This window comes from Cynocephalus volans, chromosome 10 (assembly GCF_027409185.1).
Source record: "Cynocephalus volans isolate mCynVol1 chromosome 10, mCynVol1.pri, whole genome shotgun sequence".
NCBI classification, from domain to species: Eukaryota; Metazoa; Chordata; class Mammalia; order Dermoptera; family Cynocephalidae; genus Cynocephalus; species Cynocephalus volans.
The window spans coordinates 15,100,849-15,113,099 of record NC_084469.1 but is presented as its reverse complement, the minus strand read 5'-3'; the positions used below and the strand labels follow the sequence as shown (position 1 = coordinate 15,113,099).

Sequence of the window (12,251 nt, the reverse complement as noted above, 5' to 3'; positions counted from 1 at the left end):
TGATGGAAGGGAGAGAGGAGGCGGTGATCTGGTTGGTTGAGGTCTCTTGGGGGCAGGGGATCCAAGCTGACCTGGACTCAGTGAAAATGTCTCCGGGCAGGACTCTTTTCAGCCTGGGGAGGAAGGAGTAGGGGGGACACAACTCTGTCTTCTGCTCTGTCCTTGGCTGTTCTGGAAGGCACGAGCTACCCAACCCTCAGGCCTGGCACCGTTGTCTGGCTAGAACTTCACGCTCTGAGTAATGTATGGTTTTCCTTGTTTTGTTTTGTTTTCTAAGCTGCACCCTTTCGCTTGCTTTTGCTGATGGAAATGAAAACTGAAGAGCTTGAAGTAAGGTGATTAAGTTAGTTGGCAGACTTAATGGGGACTTTGTGAGGCTGGTGGTATAGGTGCTTTAGAAGGTGTGGGGGAGCCGAGGACGGCAGTGCTGGTGGGGGATGGGATCTTCCGGACACTGGGTCTCAGCCCATGGAGAACGAGGTGCAGGGGGCATGCCCAAAGCCTCCTCACTGCCACCCCCTCCCGTAGCTGGTTGGGTGGCTCCTTGTACAGGGCTACCTTCCTTGGACGTGACTCTTCCAAGGCACTAGATCCCAATGACACTCTCAACAACCTGTGAGAAAGGGAGTAGAGCACGGATCCATAGCTATGTTTGACAGATGGGGAAACTGAGGCCCAGAGGCAGCCTTACTCTCCCAGCAAGCTAAAAGCAAGGACACAGACTCCTGCCTTCCCGCCTGAGAACACAGTGCTCTGGGCTTTACCGTGGGGAGCTGAGCGCTCACTTAGTCACATTTCCCTTTATTTATGCAGAGGAGCTTCAAGAGGCACAGAAAGCTGATCGAAAGTGAAACCCGCAATTCCCGTCAATTCAGATTGCTCCAATTCATTTCTGCAAACATTTATTAAGTGCCTATTAGGCACCGTGCTCTGCTTTCATCTGGGAATAGAATCAGCTCCTGATTTTCCACGCCAAGGGAGGAGCGTGGCCACACGGCACATCCACAGCCCAAGTCTCATGCCAGGCCCTTCTGGATTTGGGGTGTGCTGCTGAATTTTACTTCTCTGTCTTCTTTAAAAGCAGCAGATATGCTTTCCCAACTAAGCTTGTCTTTAATATTCAAATGAGAGGATAAACCCCAAGTAAACACAGGGCCAGGTGGTGCCGGAGTGGGCAGCCGCAGGGGGAGCTGGCTTGTGATTTGAAATCTGGCTGTGGATCTAATCTGTGAAGGGGGTAATCCCTAGAGACGAGGCTGAGGGCTGAAGGGATGTACAGATTAGAGGGCTGGTGATAAGACAGATGTGTGGGGGCTGCTATGTCAGGAGGGCTCTCCCTTACAGGGGAGCATTTCTCCTTACGGTGCAGCAACATCTGGCTGCAGGTCCCGGACGCATGAGTCCACAGTTAGGGCAACATACCCAGGAAGTCGACTCCCCACCCTGATATTTCAAGATCTGCTTCTTACTAGCAAGAAACCAGTTGTCACTTGTAAGTTGGGTTCCATTCTGGACCCAACCGGAAGCCATGGGACAGGAAGAGCATGCGTGTCCACCACACTGAATCTGTCAGGGTTGCCAGCGAGGGCATTTCTAGGGTAGGGGGTGAGGGAAGAGCCCATTACAAACTGAAATAGGAGGAAGAGCTGTGGAGTTTGCACTTGCACTCAAATGAGGGGTCATCCTGAGCCACTGGTTCTATGATTCTACCTCGGCAGCGCTGGAATGACCTCCATGACAAGGCTGCAGAGGCTGGGGAGGGGGCTCCTTCCCATCTGAGAAACAGATGAGAAAGAGTAGAACACAGGAGAGACTCGGGTGGGAAGCAGTTCCCTGAGCACATGCCCAGGTCTTGCCTCTCTTGAGTAGGGGTGGACCACAAGGGTCTTTGCTATGTGGGGGGGCTGGAGGAGGGGAGAGAAGGGCTCTGGAGCTGTCCCCCCAGTGGCCCAGGTTACCATGCTCAGGCAGGATCTTAGTGGCGTGGCAGCTATCAGCATTTCTGAACACTCTGCAAAATGTCATCAACTACACAGAATGGACGGGGGCGTGGCGAGATCTGCTTCAGGAAGCAACTCTCTGCCCACAGCCGAGGCTGTTTTCCCCAATCATTCTGTTCAAGGCAAACTCCTCAACCTCCTGGGGGCTTGGGCTCTCCTCACTCTGCCTTCCACATGCAAGCCATACCCTGACAGACCACTAAGCCTCTGCCTTTGCTCAAAGACTGGGTAGCTTGACCAAAGCTTACCTAGAAGCAGCCCCTACTGATGAGGAGCTACAGTGGCTTCCCCTCCAGAAGAGGATGTCCCTGAGCTATGGCACCTGTCCTCAGAGCACCCCCACCCCCACGTGAAACACAAAACAGCTATCTCTTAGAGTGACTGAAAATCTCCCAGTGCCAAGGAACCATCAGTGGACAGGAATACAGAAGGCAAGACGCATGGCGAGTGGGCAGGGGATCCTGATGCAGGACTGCCCAGCATTGCTGATCACAGCCCTCCTTTCTGCTGATCAAGAACTTGGCCTCAAAATCATTCTGAAGCCAGCACTCCAGGAAGTCAGTACTCATCAGTCAGCATCAGCACCTGAGATGACACCTGTCTTCCATTGCTGATGACGAAGGAGCATAAACTGGCACTTCCAGAATCACGGTCCAAGCCCAGCCAGGTAGGGAAGGTTCTCCCTGCCTGAGGACCCACCTGCCCCTGCTGTTGGCACATAAGTGTCCTGGGAGGGAGGCACGTGCACCGATCCATGAGACGTTAGCACGGCTCTACTGGCTGCCCAGGAGCTCTGTAGCTCAAGCCTGCCAGTTGTTGAGACTTTGGCAGCTGCGGCCATATGAGTATTAACCCTGCTGTCTCCTGCTGTCTGAAAGACCCCCTAGAACCGCCAGCCAGCCCAAGGCAGGGGGAGAGGAACGGGGCCGAGAGAGGGTAAGGCAGAGGACAGGAGGCAGGGACGCAGAGAGAAGTGGACACTCTGGGCTCAATCCTCACAGCTTCTTCGCTGACAACCCCCTCCAACCCCCGACTCACTTTGGAAGTCTGACCGTTATCACTCCTCTACTTAAAATACTCTTCAAATCCTTCATATGCTTTTGGGATCACATTTGACCTCCCAAATCTGACTCACAAGGCCTACCACAACTCCAGCCTTGTATCTCTCCAAAGATACTCCTGCAAGCTCCCCATACTTGAGTAGTTCATAATCCCCAGAACCTGCAATGCTTCCTCTTTCAGGCTGTAGCTGAGAAAGCTATGTGTCCCCCAGTATCGGTTCCACTCTTCTTCCCTAGTGCCAGAACCCCCTGTTGTTAGTTAGACACATTGTTACCCAGAATAAAGGCGTTTCTGAGGTTTCCTTGCAGCTGAAACTAGCCATGTGACTAAGTGCTGACCAATGGGATCTAAGCTGAGTGTAACACATGACTTTTAATAAGTGTTATTAAAGGGAAGAGGTGTATTCTTCTCGGAGGGGTATGTGATGGGTGGAGCTCAAGCAGCCTTCGTAGACTATGAGGTGGAATCTCATGCTGAAGAGGACAGAACAAGACAGAAGACACCCAGGCCTCTAATATTATGGAACCACATCCAGGCTTCTTTTAACTGAGAGAGATAAACACATTCTTATTTTGTTTAGGCTATTATTATTTTGTGTTTTATTACTTTTATGTTAAAACTATCTGATTCAGTGTCTAAGCAAGTCATTTCTCTGTCTGGGATACATTTCCTTCCCTTTTTTACCTAGTTAATTCTATTTGACTTTTCAAGACCCAGTTCTGGTATCACCGTCTCTAGAGGGCCATTGGGCAAGCAGCCCATCTTTGTCCCCTCATAGCAAAGAAAGCTTCTCTCTCTAGTAAGCACCTGTCCTGTGACACACACTTGGTCTGGTCACTGGTTCTCTCTCCCTTGGCTAGACTATCAGCATCATGAAGGAGTGAGTCTTACTCGTGTCCAGATGTCTGGTACCTAATCTGGTGCCTGATGATCAGTGAATGCGGAGGGGGGAACAGAAGGGATGGGGGTGAGGGTGGGCAGGAGGTCCCAGCAACTCCCTGGCTTCACCTGGGGGTCTTCTATCCTTCCTTTCACTGGTAAGCAGATCCACCAACAGGCAGCTCCGTCACGGGTGTTAAGGATGGGAAAACCACTCTGGAGCGCTGACTTAATAAGAACATCAATGCCTGCTATTTCTAAAAGTTCCAATTGTATAGCATTTACCAATTTACAAGGCACATTCACACATACACACATTATCCCTTAATTCTAAAACCCAGCTAACTAGGTACTTTCATTATCCCCAGGGCTTAGAGGGATAGGTAACGTGCTCAAGGTCACATGGCTACGAAGCGGCCACATGGGACCTGAAAATGAGGTCCTCTCGTTTGTGTCATGTCCAGCAACATTTCCATTGTTCCACAGGTGCCTCCTCCAACCTGCACTGCTGGGGGAGTTAGGAAGGCGAGCCACGTGCACAACCGCTTGCAGGCCCACGGGCACGAGCATGTGCATGAGCATGCACCAACAGCTGGCGCACAGATGGGAGGGGCTCCAGATGTTCCAGTGGTGTTTTCACTTGAGGCGGGAGCGATGGCAGAGAAAGGGGCACCAGGGTGATACCACACAGCCGGTGCATGCAGATGCTCTGCCACTCTGCTCAAGGACAGAGCACCTCGAGCAAGTACAGGGGACGAGAGGAAGCAGGGAGGGCTGAGAGCAGGCGGCAGGCAGGGGGAGTTCACATGCTTTTAGAAACTGCACTCAGCTGTCATTGGTACTGGTTATTTAGTGCATTCACCTCCCCCGGAGCGAGAACAGGACACTGTCAGGCTAAGAGACGGCAGCACACAGCATGTCCGTGGTAAACAATTTATTTTTCTACCTCAGTTGCTTACAGGGGAAAAAAATAAAATGTCATTAGGGAGAGGCACACAGATGAACTATTTACAGAGATGAAGGAAATTCACAATGGCTAAAATGTCTGTGAGGCAAGCATACTAGGACAAGTTCACCAAAGCAAAGCAATTCATAGCAAAACAAAATATGGAGGGGGGAAAAAAGCCATACAGATTTTGTTTCGGGAAAAAAAACAAAACAAAACAACAACAAAAAACAGCTCATGAAAAAGCCTGCAGGAAAATAAAAGGAAACTAACCAATAATTACATCAGGCATCTTTAATGAGATGAGCCACACTGCACATGTTGGGTCTGAAGGACACTGCCGTGCAAACTTACGGATTTGCTCACATCAAATGCATTGAATGGGAGCATGTGGGTCACTTCTCACAAACTATGAGCACGGACAAAGGAGTGACTCTCCAGGGTCTGACTGAGCTGCACATCATCAATGCAAGAGAGTGGGGGGTTTTCAAACAGGAAAGTGGAGGAGTCAGAATCATGGGAAAAGATCCTTCTTGGGGAGACTGTCAGGGGTGCCAGCCCTGAGATGAGGCCTGATCAGGTGGGCCCTCTGTGCTCTGTCCCCTCCTACTCCAGTGGTGCCGGCAGGGAACGCAAGGCCAGCACAGCCAGGGAGGCGAGGCTGGGGATGGAGGGGCCCGGTATGGACCGGTGCCATGGTGCCTGACATGTGGCAATGCCCAGGTGACTCCGCTGTCCCTTCTTGAAGACAGATGTGCTTATTATTATGGCAGAAGCCACTGGGAAACAGGCCCCAAAAGACAAAGACAATCAAATACTGCTAACACAGTTGCTCTTCCAGATTAACTTTTTCACGATTTTACAGAACTGTCTGCATGTGTGTGTTCACTCTTGTCCGCCACAGGACACATGTGTTCCAGTCACATATCTGCAATCCTCTGGGCACTTAGAAGCTCACCCCATGAAATGCCCCAACGAGCCTGTTTGGTCATTATTTAAAATAATTTGATTCTTTCTTCCTGAGTTCCCTTAAGAAGGCTTTACAAAGTTTGTGAGAAGCTTCCCCCTGGCCCCCTTACATTCTGGGGATGCGGGGGGTGGGGTTGGTTACATTGTGTACAAGAAGCAAAATGGGGGGGGGGGACTGGAGAATAAAGGTTTCTTATAAGATTGAGTGAAACAATGAGAACGCGAGTCTTTTCCAAGAATTAAAAACGAGAAAAAGAACATTTGTTCAAACAGGCAGGTGGGACAGAGTTTCAGTGGGTACTGACAGCAGCTGGGGTGGCCCAGGCCGGGACTGTATCCTCTCTCTAGAAATGGTAGCAAACCCCAATGTGCTATGCCTCTCTTAAGAGCTAGTTGATAAAAATTATGTCTTGTGAAATCGGCACATAGTCTGCAAAGTGAAATAAGAACAGAAATTAACAGATTAAACTGAAATGAGAAGTCCAGAGGGGGGAAAACAGAGGCAGAGGGGAGACCACTGACCACAATCATGGTAATCCAAGACTGAATACTGATCTGAATACCGGGCAGGCGGACAGCTGGGCATGGGAGGAAGGAGCCATTTCCAAAGTGGCTGGTCACCACCCAGCCTTTCTAGAAAAGACCTACTCCCCACTCTAAAAACTACCCAAAGATGTCTAGGCCTCTCTCTCATGATGGCTCATTTATCCTTGCAGAATCCTGAATGTGGTCCAGGAAAGGCTGCTGCAACCTCACGCCACACAGGTAGCCACGAGGCTCTGCTGAGAGGGCTCTCTGGATCCCCGCCAGATGAGAGGGACATTCATAGAAAAGGGAAATTCAGGGAAAAGGAGGATCCTTTATAAAGGGGATCAGACCGCATCTTTTGAAAATGGGACTCAGGCTCGGCAGCTCCCTGGACTTGGATGTGCCTTCACTTTTCAGCTAGCCATCTTGCATGGCCCTGCTATGATGGGATCAGAGAGGGGCTGGGAGGGGTATGGGGTCCACATGCAGTGTCAGGAGGACTGGAGGTGGGAAGTGGGTGATGTGGCCACACAGTGAAGACATTGAAAAGAAAGACCACAGTGAAAAAACTTCAGGACAGTGTGGTGGTGACATGACAGCTGTGCTGATGTCACCAAGTTACAGGATGCCTGGGGCATGGGGAGGGGTCAACAGAGCCAACCTGACAGTGGTGGGGTGAGGGCAGAGGGCTGGGCCATGACATCTCTGGGATCCCCCTCTGTACCCCATAGCCTGGGCTAGGTCCCCCAGGAACACTCCTACTGGCATGAAGCCAGGGACAGATGTCAGAACATTCCAAAGCTCTCCTGTTCCAGTGGCACCGCCCCTGAGGCTGAGGCTCCAGAGGGGTCAAGTTCAGTTCTAGAGAGGAACAACCAGTCCCTGAGCTCTGGACTGCAGCGGCACAGGGGCTTACCTAGCCTTGTGTCTAGAGCTATGAGGCTGCTGGTGAGGCATCGGGACAAGCAGGCGGAACCACTACTCCACAGGAGGCTGCTCCCTGAGGAGGGGGCTCAGGATGGGGTGGACTCTGACTCCAGCCTGGCTCCTCCCTGGGGGCGGTGGGCAGCTAGGTCACTCACACCCTTCCCCTCCCTAAGAGCAGGTAGTCTCACTTGTGTGGCCACTGGTGGCCCCTTTCTGGCCATCGCTGAAGAGAAACAAGAGGCTTTCACGGTGTGAGTGGGAAGGATGGGAAATGGGAAGCTTGAGAGCTCAAAGGGAACAGAACAGCTAACTCCCACAGGTCAGGGAGTCGCTGTCTGTACATTTTAATGCCCAATTTCTGTCCCATTCAAACCCAGCTGACTACGTTAAGCTGTGGGAGGGGGTGACAGTGATAAACAGCTGGGCCCTGCGCATAATCACTCCAACCCCACTCTGTCTCCCCTACCCCTACTCCACTTTCCACAGCCTTGGCTTTTGGTGAAGAGCTGGGCACCCGGGGGACCCCATCTCATTCTGCCCAGCCTTGGCTTGGTCACTCTTGCATGCCTGATGGCCCTGAGGGCCAGTTTTCAGATAAGACCGGGACCTTAGCATGGAGTCCAGTTTGTCACCCCCCAAATTATTCCACATTAAGATCCCCCAACTCTGCACTGCAGAGTTGCCCTGGGATTAGCACTGCACTGAGTGGCAATGGCAACCTCATGACGAAGGGAGGCAGGTTGTGCCAAGCACGCAGGTCATCACAGTGCATGAGCCTGTGCATCTCTTGTCCCCTGCAGGGGAAACCAGGGGAGGAAGGGAGAGGAAAAACTCCCCCTGAACCTGCCACTAGCTGCAGGCAAGGAACAGAGAATGGAGTGGGACCTAAGAGGTCCCTCTGGGAGAGGCAGCGCCTGCATGCGTGTATGTGTGGACCATGCACCCCACAACACCCTCTTCCTTCAAGTTCCATCCCATGGAACTTCCCGTGATGATGGAAATGTTCCACACACTGTGCTGACGGGAGCCCCAAGCCACATGCAACTACTGAGTAACTGAAATGTGGCTAGTGTGACTGAGGAACTGAATGTATCTTTTCCCTTAATTTGAATTAACTTAAATCTAAATTTTAGTGGCCGCATGTGGCTAATGTGACCGTCCTAGATGAATGGACACTAAGGTGACAGTGGAGCATGGCAGTTCAGCCCCAGACTGCCCGGGTGCAGATCCTGGCCCTGCCCCTTGCTCGCTGTGACCCCCTGAAAAGGGTTTTCTACCTCTCTGTGCCCCAGGGGCTCCATCTGTAAATGGGGAAATCTAATCACAGTGCCATCTGCTATTGGGAAGAAGTGGGGAGGGCTTCGTGGGTTGGGGGGGCCAGGGATCCTAGCTGCGGGCCTCTCCCAGATGGGGAAACTGCCTTGGCCCCAGGGGACACTAGTGGGGGAGTCCCCACCCTCTTCCACCTCGAACTTCTGCTACTGTACCTGCCTCCTCCCCTCACCCTCTGACCCCCAACAGACCATCCCGCACAAACCCCCATTTACAGAAGAGAGAAGTGAGGCCCAGACAAGTTGGGTGATCTGTGCACAGCCACCTGGCCAGTTGGTGTTGGAGCCTGGACAAAAGCCCAGGGTTTCCATCGCTGGTTGACAGATCCGTCTACCACAGTGTGTGGCTTGAAGTGTCCCAGATGCCTCCTGCCCTCCCCCCACACACCCTTCTCCTCCCCAAAGCTCGGTCTGAGGCAAATGCCGGACCAGGCCCCACTCTGCCCTCCGGTCATCAGTCTCAGAGCGCCTTCCTCCAGGGCGACATCTTTGCTCCCTTTGCTTCCTGATTCATCTCAGACCCTGACGCTCCCAGGCCTCCAAGTCTAGGCACGATGGCCACCCAGGAGTGAAACTATGCCTGCAGCCCAGCTCCCTATGGAGCCTCCTCCCTCAGCAGAGAACCCACAGAGGACAAGACCTTCTCTGGAAATCTCAGCTGTCTTTGCACATAGATACTCTCAAGCTCCCCGATATATTCTCATCGCTACTCCAAGTCTGGGAAAGACTGGCCAACCTCAGGGGAAAAGCACAGCCTCATAAAACATTGCTTCCTCCAACATCCTCCTGCCATCCCTACAAGACCAGGCCTACTCTTGCTGCTGCCCTCAGGTGGGGTCCCAGGCCTGCCAGCTACCTTGACGCTGCAGCAGCCCAGGCCTGTGGACGGGCATCGCCGCAGGCTCTGCCTCAAGTCTCTGACACCCACACGGAGGGAAGGGAGCATCTAAACAGCCCCACCCAGAATGCATGGCAAACCCGAACCCCAGCAGCACACTACCAACACATGCCAGAAGGGCACTGCAGCCAGAGAGGTCAGGACCGAGCAGGGGGAGGAGAGGAGGGAAGGGCAGGAAGACGGTGGACATCAGGCACGCGGACGTGGGGAGGGACAGGCAGGCTGGGGGGTGGTAGAGGGTGAAAGAAAACTCTGGGCCTAGAGTTCAGTCCCCAGGGAGAAAGAATCCGCGACAACTTCAGAAATCGGAGTGAGCAGAGGGAAGCCTCCTTTCAAAGCTGCCACTCTCACAGACGCAGCACCGGTGACATACTTTAGGTAATCAGGAACTCTGAGCTGCATCCTGCCCTGGACTTGAGCAGATTTGAAATTCAGCACCTACAGGTCATTTCTTAAATGGGGGTGTCTATGAGTTGTGTTTTCAGTAGGAGTCCTCCCGTCTTCTCCCCCATGCAGCCCACCTCCCATGTTTCCAAAGCCCCTGGAGCCCACGCCACTCACCTGGGAACTGATAGCCATAGCTAGGTGCGAATCCAGGGTAGCCGCGGCCATAGGTTGCCACAAAGTTGGGGTAGCCTTGAATAGACAGAAAGATCAGATTCCCATTAGTACAGCCGCCTCAGGTCTGGGGTGAAATCCCAGGGAGGGTGGGAATGAGGAATGGCCCGAGTTATTTTCCTTCACAAATGATTTGTCTCCCATGAGGGTCTTTACTCCCTCGGGCACCTTTCTCCCGAGGCCAGGGGGCTGCTGGTAATTAACCCACATTTGGGCAGCCGGACCCTCTCAAAGCCCATGCACTTTCTTGAACCTGCAAAGTAAATGCCACGCATTAGCACCAGCCACAGGGCCTGCGCTGACTCTGACATTTGGAGAGCTTACCCCGAATGTACTTTACCTTAAAGCTATTGACAGTAGGAGATTAAAGTCCTTGTAGTGCCTCCTCCCAAGGCAGAGGAGAAGAGGGCCAGTACCACACAGCCATGGGTACCCAAGGGTCACAGTTCAGTGGCCAGACTCAGAGCTGACCCTGTGCCTCTGGAAATTGCTGGGCCTAATGAGCCATGGCCCAAGGGAGGGGGGATGCTCAGGGGCCCACATTCCAGCATGTGGTCATCCACAGAGGTGCCGGTGTCTTTGAAAGACCCTTGGAGGATGGCAAGGAACTGGTTGTGTTAAAACATGCACCACAAAGCAAGGGCCAAACTCAGAAGTCTTTTGCCATGTGTTCTGACAGGTATTTCACAACAAGCATATTTTTCTAGATACTGTCTCAGCAGATAGCTGAGGGGGGTGGTGGTTAATCGAGGGAAACTGCTGCTGGACTGAGCCTGGGGTGCAGAGAAAACTCTGCTAGCAAGTCCTGGTGCTGGTGGGACCTTCTCTGATCTGTTACTAAGCCCCCAGTGAGATGTCACTTCAGCTCTCAACGAGTCATTGTGCCTTCTCAGGCCACTTCACTCTTCACAAACCTGCCTCTTGATTCAGTCTACAACAAAGGCTGACGTAGCCTTCTCGGACTGAAACTTCACTGGCCACAGGAGATCTGTGGCTGCCTCCTGTTCCTACCCCACTGGCTCACTCTGCCTTCCTTTGCTCAATGTATGTGTAATCTCAGTACCTTCATGCTCTTAAAATACCACATGGCCACCTGACCACCACCAAAGGCTTGACTTTTGCTTTGACCTCTGTGGTGGATGTCTGTGGTTGTTTTTCAGCTGCCCAGCAGTGAACCCCCTCCCAATGTGTGTTTTGAGAGAGGCTCGTCTTCTGCTCTCCCTGAGCTTGCAGCTGGGAGGCTGGCCGGTAAACTGGGGCTCAGCCAAGGAGCCTTCCTCAGGCCTGCCTCTGGAGCTGGTGGGGCAGGGGAGGAGGGGGTGGCTTAGGATTTATTCTGGTGTCAGCAGCAGAATCCAGCGTCCAATGGTGGCAACAATGGCTCCCTGACTAGGTCATGCCTGGGTTGTCCCCTTGGCTGGGGCTGGAGCTCTGACCACCCAGCTTCCCCAGTTCCTGCTTGTTTTCTGAGTCCTGTTCTCCAGCTTTCCCGTCAATTCTGCGTACTACCCAAGCTCCTCCCAATCATCTCCTTTGCTGCTTACAGTAGCCAGTTATTTCTGCTGCTTGCTCACAAAACAGTGGTAGAAAGTTACTTTGAATAATAAAAAAAGTAAAAAAAAAAAAAAAAAGAAAAGAAAAAGACAAAAACAAAAACAAACAAAAAACCCAAAGAAGAACAAAAAAGCCAAAAAACAAGTAAAAAAGTTACTTTAATGGGTGGATTTATGACAGTCTCTGGGCTCACCAGTGAGGAGGCCAACAGTGCCCACTATCCCTGTGTCTCTGCACTTCTGTACACCCCCTTAGTACACCCCTAAACATGAGCTCTGGGGTCTCACTATCCACCTCCCCTGTGGATTCTCCCATGTCACACCAACCACCTGCCACCTCTGCAAGTGAAGGCTCCAGGAAAAGGATCATTTACTAAACTGCATCCCACTTGCACTCTGGAACCATAAGTCAGAGTGTGCTTGTCTTCCTGCTGCCCCTTCAGAGCTTCTGTGCCTCAGAGGTGCAGAGATGGGACCTGCCGTCCCTCACTTCCTTGTGGTTGTTCGTGTTGTAGTTTCTGCTTCTGGATCTACCCTCAG

The 12,251-nt window shown here is 52.3% G+C and overlaps 1 protein-coding gene across 9 annotated transcripts in view; it reads right to left on the bottom strand.

Annotated features, from left to right (window-relative positions):
• The window catches only part of MSI2 (musashi RNA binding protein 2), a 380,675-nt gene that overhangs the window by 42,661 nt on the left and 325,763 nt on the right, over positions 1–12,251 (bottom strand). For 8 of the 9 annotated variants that reach the window (XM_063113166.1, XM_063113164.1, XM_063113163.1 and 5 more), the window contains exon 10: positions 10,102–10,176. In XM_063113166.1, the coding sequence (XP_062969236.1) occupies positions 10,102–10,176 (75 nt within the window). Of the gene's footprint in view, positions 1–6,074; positions 6,287–10,101; positions 10,177–12,251 lie in introns of those variants that run through there. The other variant, XM_063113172.1, reaches the window with a different exon arrangement.